The sequence below is a fragment of the Mytilus edulis genome, chromosome 7, assembly GCF_963676685.1.
Source record: "Mytilus edulis chromosome 7, xbMytEdul2.2, whole genome shotgun sequence".
Lineage (NCBI taxonomy): Eukaryota > Metazoa > Mollusca > Bivalvia > Mytilida > Mytilidae > Mytilus > Mytilus edulis.
In genome coordinates this window covers 81,689,799-81,696,590 of record NC_092350.1, presented here as the reverse complement: position 1 = coordinate 81,696,590, position 6,792 = coordinate 81,689,799, and the positions used below count along the sequence as shown (strand labels likewise).

The 6,792-nt window shown below is 33.0% G+C and overlaps 1 protein-coding gene and 1 long non-coding RNA gene across 2 annotated transcripts; both read left to right on the top strand.

Annotated features, from left to right (window-relative positions):
• The first annotated feature begins 294 nt into the window (after window positions 1-294).
• Window positions 295-2,456, top strand: LOC139483454 (uncharacterized). Its single transcript, XM_071267478.1, has 2 exons — window positions 295-645; window positions 1,403-2,456. Exons 1-2 carry the CDS (start codon window positions 393-395, stop codon window positions 1,957-1,959), a joined length of 810 nt encoding a protein of 269 aa, XP_071123579.1. The 5' UTR covers window positions 295-392; the 3' UTR covers window positions 1,960-2,456.
• A 104-nt stretch (window positions 2,457-2,560) lies between these two features.
• Window positions 2,561-6,355, top strand: LOC139482375 (uncharacterized). Its single transcript, XR_011654842.1, has 2 exons — window positions 2,561-2,672; window positions 5,428-6,355. It is a non-coding gene; the product is annotated as an uncharacterized lncRNA (long non-coding RNA).
• Window positions 6,356-6,792: the final 437 nt, after the last annotated feature.

Sequence of the window (6,792 nt, the reverse complement as noted above, 5' to 3'; positions counted from 1 at the left end):
CCTATAGTGTTAATGTTTGTGTTATTTTGTGGAAAGTTACAATGTAGTTGACCTAGATTTGATTTTCGGAAAACGATACTAAGGATGTAGCAAATGATTAAATAAATTATAAAACCTATATTCAAATTCTAAATGTTCATAGTTGTCTCATTGGCAATCATACCATATCTTTTTTATACTTAAGCGAGCATTATGTTATAGTTACCAAATTAAAAAGTGTTGGGTATGTGTAGATACACCATAGGAGGGGCTAAATTTCACGAGAAAGCTTTGCTTTCGAGTGAAATTTAGTTCATCCTATGGTGTATCTACACATACCCAATTAAATTTTTAATTTGGTAAATGACTTGTGCCAAAGTTCATTAGACGTCACAATTAACGGATATCACGTGATGAAAAGTGCCTTTCCCGCTGCATTATCAGTTTGTGCGTTTCAGTCGTCTGAAATGGCTGCAAAAATGGAGATAAGTGACATTGACTTTTTGAATGTAATTCCCCTATGGGACAACAGTAAAGACGATCTAACATTTGGGCTCAGAGGTGTAGATCAGCATAGGAATCTGTCCGTGGATCAGTTCGAACTGGGAAAGGATCAGACGGGAAGCTATATATTATTCAAGGGCAGAGCCAACAAAACGTTCAAAGGTCAGTTTATTTTTTCTTAAATTATTAAGTATTTTTCTTTCTTGTGTATTTCAATTCGTTCGTTTGTGTAATTTTGTCACATGAATGACGATTTTCAGAAAATACGGGTGTCTTCGTTGAGGTCCGCGCTTCAACGGGTGATTCATTTATGCAAATTCACTGTAAAGACGGCCGGTATATTCATATCTTGCGTAGCGTGTATGCTTATCACGTTTTACCCAATTCAAGCAATATAAAACTGTTTCATATTTCACTGTTATTTTGGATTTTAAACAAATAAAGTATCTTATCTTATCTACTTCATTAATAACTCAGTTTTGTTCAGTGTATGATTTAATAGACCACTTTCGAGTTCATCCATCACCGGAAAAAACTCGTCAATTATACGCGCCTTTATCATCGTCATTTGTGCGTTTAGGGGCGTCGTCACTTCCTTCCAATGTTGAGCGAGTGGTTGGAAAACTATAATTCTATATTGTACGAATTATTCGGCAAATTGAATTCTCAAAATTGACAATCAACACTGCTGTCATTAGGGAAATGTCAGTAAGTACCTACAGAGCAACCATTATTTCTAGTTTATCCTGCACAAAGACGATCACTTAGACGCTTGATGAACGTAAATAGTGCAGGGATACAGGCGAGCCCCTCTATCTGGTAAATGACGTCATAAAGGCGTGTATAATTGACGAGTTTTTGCCGGTGACGGATGAACTCGAAAGTGGTCTATTGTCTCTCAATGTCATCACTTAATTTTTTTCAGGTGGACTCAATCAGCGGAACTTGAGTGCAAAAAACTTAAAACACTATCTACAAATTCCAGTACTATTTAAGATATATGAACAATATTTGAATATTGTACGTGATTTAAATGGAACAGCCTTTTATAGGAGACCGCTAGATAAAGGAAGTATTAAGTTTGGTGAACAGTCAGTAGGGGTCAACAAATTGTCTAATATCATGAAAACCATGTGTGCAGAAGCCGGAATAGATGGGTATTTCACTAACCACTCTGGTAAAAGGACATGTGCCACAACATTATACCAGGCAGGAGTCACAGAACAAGAAATAATGAACAGGACAGGCCATAGGTCAGTCGAGAGTGTTCGAAAATATAAAAGGGCTTCCAGTGAGATGTTAAAGGATATCTCAAATATCCTTGAACCAAGTGAAAGCATGTGCAAGAAAATTAAACATGAAGACAACACAGAAATTCAAAATCGCACAGAAAATCAAGAAATTTCAAAAAGTGCCGCAGGAGGCGTTGGAAGTTTGTTTACTGGATGTGTGTTCAATTTTAATAGTGGAAGTTAAATATATTTGTGATTATTTTAGTATTTGAGGATTATGTTGTGTATTTTATTCAAAGGAATTATATATTCATTTTGGAATTTTTAGTAGTGAAATTATGCATAATGGAATTTATGCATTTTTTTTGTAGTGAAATTACCAGTGTGCCATTCTCGAGGATTAAAGGATTTTATATTTGGCTTCTAGTTTCACATTTTATTAAAATAATACAGTTATTAAAATTCATTTTTGTATTTATTCTAAGAAAAAGAAAGGATATGGGATATTTGCCAATGAGACAACTACCCAACACTATAGTTTTAGTAAAAATTTAGAGTTGAAAAATATTACAGGAAAGAAAATGTTACATTGTAGGTTCTGGCTAAAAGTGTGAGGTATCACACATATCCCACATGACCATTTTCAATCTTCTGGTAAACCAATCAGAGGGTTGATATGGAACTGTGGTGTATGTGTAGATACCCTCACACTTTTTCAATGGAAAATTAAACAAACTATGGTACAAATTAAAATAAATAGATGCATAACAAAAAAGTTTGGACAAAATATGAAGAGCAAATATTGTACTTTCGTAGTTGTGTTGCATTATTTGGTGTTAAGTCTTATCGATTTATTTTGGCGGAAAAAGACAAATCCAGTTTGAGTGTTCATACTATTCAACAACTATTTTGATATCTGCTTTATTGAGGAGTATAAGTTTTCAACTTCACTTGAAGGTAACTTTATTCTTAATTGTAACAATAAACATTAAGAATTTGAATATAGGTTTTCTACTAATTTATTTATTCATTTTCTTTAAATGAGGGCCCTCATGGGGTTTTTGATTATGTGATTACTTGGCCGTTTTTTTAATGATTATTTGATTATTAAGCCAAATATTTCATGATTATTTGATTACCTAGGACTGTATTTTTAGTTTATGATTATTTGATTACTAAAGATAAGGAAATATTTAATGATTATGTGATTATATTGGCAAAAAAATGGTGATTATGTGATTACTAGGACCCCCCCATGAGGGGCCTCTTAAATAGATTTTATCACTGAGTCAGACATTTCAAGTTAGTTGACCTAGATTTGATTTTCGGAAAATCATACTAAGGATGTAATTTTATTTTTAATCTTGCAGACAACACTGTTGAGGGCCCTCATGGGGTTTTTGATTATGTGATTACTTGGCCGTTTTTTTAATGATTATTTGATTATTAAGCCAAATATTTCATGATTATTTGATTACCTAGGACTGTATTTTTAGTTTATGATTATTTGATTACTAAAGATAAGCAAATATTTAATGATTATGTGATTATATTGGCAAAAAAATGGTGATTATGTGATTACTAGGACCCCCCCATGAGGGGCCTCACTGTTATGCATGTATATTTTAAAAGAAACTAACTATTAAAACACACATATTATTAAAAAATAATAAATAGTGATGTAAGCTATAAAGCAAAGCCAGCAACCCGAATACACATGACAAATAACAAAAAGACTTATATAATTAAATACTGAAAGTACAAGTTGTTAATATATATATATAGATGTTGCATTATATGGTATTTATTGTCATTAGATATTTACAATGTTTGTGGTAATACAAGTTTAAACAAACAATAAACAACAAAATAAAAACAAATAGTTTACAAGAATTAATTAAAAACATAATTGTGATAAGATAAATTTACAATACTACCATGATAACTGTACAATATGCAATACCTTATAATAAAGAAGCCAAAAATTCTAACATGACTAAAGGAAGTAATATATACTACTGTAAAAGTTGTAAAAATGCTTTCCTTCGTATCTTAACAGTCCTCTTAACTTTGAAATCAGGCTTTTAATGTTATAAAGCATTTTTTATTTTATTTTTTATTTTCAACTTAATTTTGAATATCGAATATCGAATAACGAGTCGAACCGGTTGGTAACTTCACATACATTTGAAATTAAATTTGAAATGGAATAACTTTATTAAAAAAAGAAAAATCAAGAAATTAAGCAATTAAACAATCTTACATCACACAAATTGAAATACTGAAACGCATCTACTATTCTCTTCCCCGTTATACACATAAATCGATTTAAATCTTGAAGATTCCAAATGCCTTGAGGAGAGACTATCAATTTAACCAAATTACCGGAGTGATCGCAATAAACAATAAAAAGTTAAAGCATTTTATGCAGTGTGTGGTGACCCGCCACTTACTCAGCAGAGGCGAAACTAGGTTAAATAATGTGCATGCAAGCATATCTAACTCCGAGCAGAGCAAGGCGAAAAACAAATTTGCACCATTTTATGCAGAAAACTTTGTAAAATATAAATACCATGATGCATCATTTTATGACCCCGACGCAACGGAGGGGGCATTAAGTGTAACCCTTGTCAGTCTGTGCGTCTGTCCGTAAAAAATCCCGAAATTTGTTTTGTTTCTCTTACAATAGTTGTCTTAACAAAATATTATGGAACTTATACACAAGTCTAATAACCACAAAACACAGATCAAGTTTGAATTTGGGAAGCGTCACTTTCACAGTTTTATAGAGTTATGCAACTTTACAAACGGGAAAATGCTGTTTATTTTTCCTTTACGTTTTCTATAATGATAATAACCACAAAACGCAGATCAAAGTTCGTGGGTGGTATTGCTGTTTCCGTTTATGAGTTATGTCTCTTTATAACAATATATAAAAAAGTAAAATCACAAAACATACTGAACTCAGAGGAAAACCAAATTGGAAAGTCCCTAATCACATGGCAAAATCAAATGACAAAACACATCAAAAACGAATGGACAACAACTGTCATATTCCTGACTTGGTACAGGCATTTTCAAATGTAGGAAATGGTGGATTAAACCTGGTTTTATAGCGCTAAACCTCTCACTTTGTACGACAGTCTCATCAAATTCCGTTATATTAACAATGATAAGCGGGGTATCATACGTGTCACATTGACGTTGAACTCTTTTTTTATTATGGGTATCCCGGTATTGTTTCTGTATTTTACATCCAGATAAAGGATCGATGTATTACAGTACTCGTGAAGTTCTATCAAACCGGTAGCAAGGGAAGTAAAAATTCCAAACATTTCAGCGAAATACGAATAAAAAAAGGATTAAACAGTAATATTACTTTGAGTGGAAAACTTACGTAGTGAAAAAAAGACAACGCGTCCTTATTGCTCTTCAACTTTGTTCTTGTTTGGCTTTATAACCATTTTGATCTGATCGTCACTGATGACTCTGTAGACGAAATGCGCGTCTGGCGTACAAAATTAGAATCCTGGTACCTTTGATAACTATGTACAAACAAATCAATATTGTCTAGACAACCGACCGAGCGAGGGATGTATAGCCAGTCAAGGTCGTTAAATACTGCAATTATCATGTCATAATTGTCCTTGAGTTTACCTTCATAGAGCTTCCTGTCTGTAAAATATAATGTTTACAATTTCTGTTGTTATAGATGGCTGCAATTGACGAAGATGCCAATGATCTAGATCAATATTCCGAAGATTTTATTTTAAATTCTATTCCATCGACTCCACCAACATCCGAAATTGTATTAAGGATAATTGCAAAGACAAGAATGAACAATGGTTATTGCTACTTAGGATTCGATGAAGGAAATGGGAGGTTATTCCGACCAATTATCAGCACAATGACGGGAACCTGTTGCTGGCCTTCCAGAAGAGACTTCTACCTGAAAAAATCTTATCGTTTTCACGTGACTTTAAATCCTGACGACCATAATGTAGATTTCTTAACTCAATATCCACATTGCAATGAAGATATGGTAGTTGATTCGGTTGTAACTGAAGAGAAAACCGCACCGTTCACAGCGAAGGTTCTTCTGAGTAGAGCAAACCTTGATATTAATGAAGTTTTCTTGGATATAAAGGATAAACGGTATTTGAATGAAAATGCCGACTCACCATCTGCGGGAATTTTGAAGTGCAGTTCTAAAAATATATCTCGGTATTTCAACAATCATTATGGAAAACATAGATACCTGATACATTTGCCATCAGGTGATTATGACTTGCCCATCACAGGAATTAACACTGTCGAAATACCTAAAGTCGATAAAGAAGTGGTTGTCGTTCTTGGCCTCGGTAGACCTTACAATAAAGAAGGCTCGTTTAATCCTGCAAGATGTTATATTCTAGTTTTAGGTTTATTTATTGTGTAAAATTTCTTCAACATAACTTTTTGTTTGTTTTCAAACTTTATTTCCTATATGCTAATTATTCAAAAATTAAAATATGCATAGCTGCCTAGACTGTTGGTGTGTTACTTGTTGATAATTTGATAGCAAATTCCATTTTTCTCTGAAATTGCACTTTAATTATTTTTTGTGTTACATTTCATTTATAATAAAGTGAGATAAAACAGATTTTAATTGATTAAATAGAAACGGCCATGCTATTGCTAACAACCAATTTTCCAATGACTTTTAATGCCGTCTTAATACTAAATCCGATTGAATTTTGGATGTGTACTGATTGCTCTGTTACACTTATAAACATGCCTGTGTTCTGTTGGTATTTGATTTGAACTTGCTGTCAGTAACAGTGAGTAATCTAAGATCTGTTCTTAGTATCTTCTTTGTTGTTCGAGATGAGAGATTGATACATACCCTGCCATGCCCGATCTACGTTCATGTTTGATGTTATTTCAAATGATTTCTATAATAATAGTTTGTTGTTATGTTGTGCTGTTACATCACTGTCCGTAGATTAGGGAGAGGGTGAAGCCCTTACAAACATGTTTTACCCCGCCACATTCTTCATGTACCTGTTCTAGTTATGATCATGTAGTTCAGTTGTTT

Coding starts and splice junctions, on each gene's coding strand:
- LOC139483454 (XM_071267478.1), top strand. CDS start 393: ATGAAAAGTGCCTTTCCCGCTGCATTATCAGTTTGTGCGTTTCAGTCG. Junction 646..1,402: donor AGCCAACAAAACGTTCAAAG/GTCAGTTTATTT, acceptor TCACTTAATTTT/TTTCAGGTGGACTCAATCAG.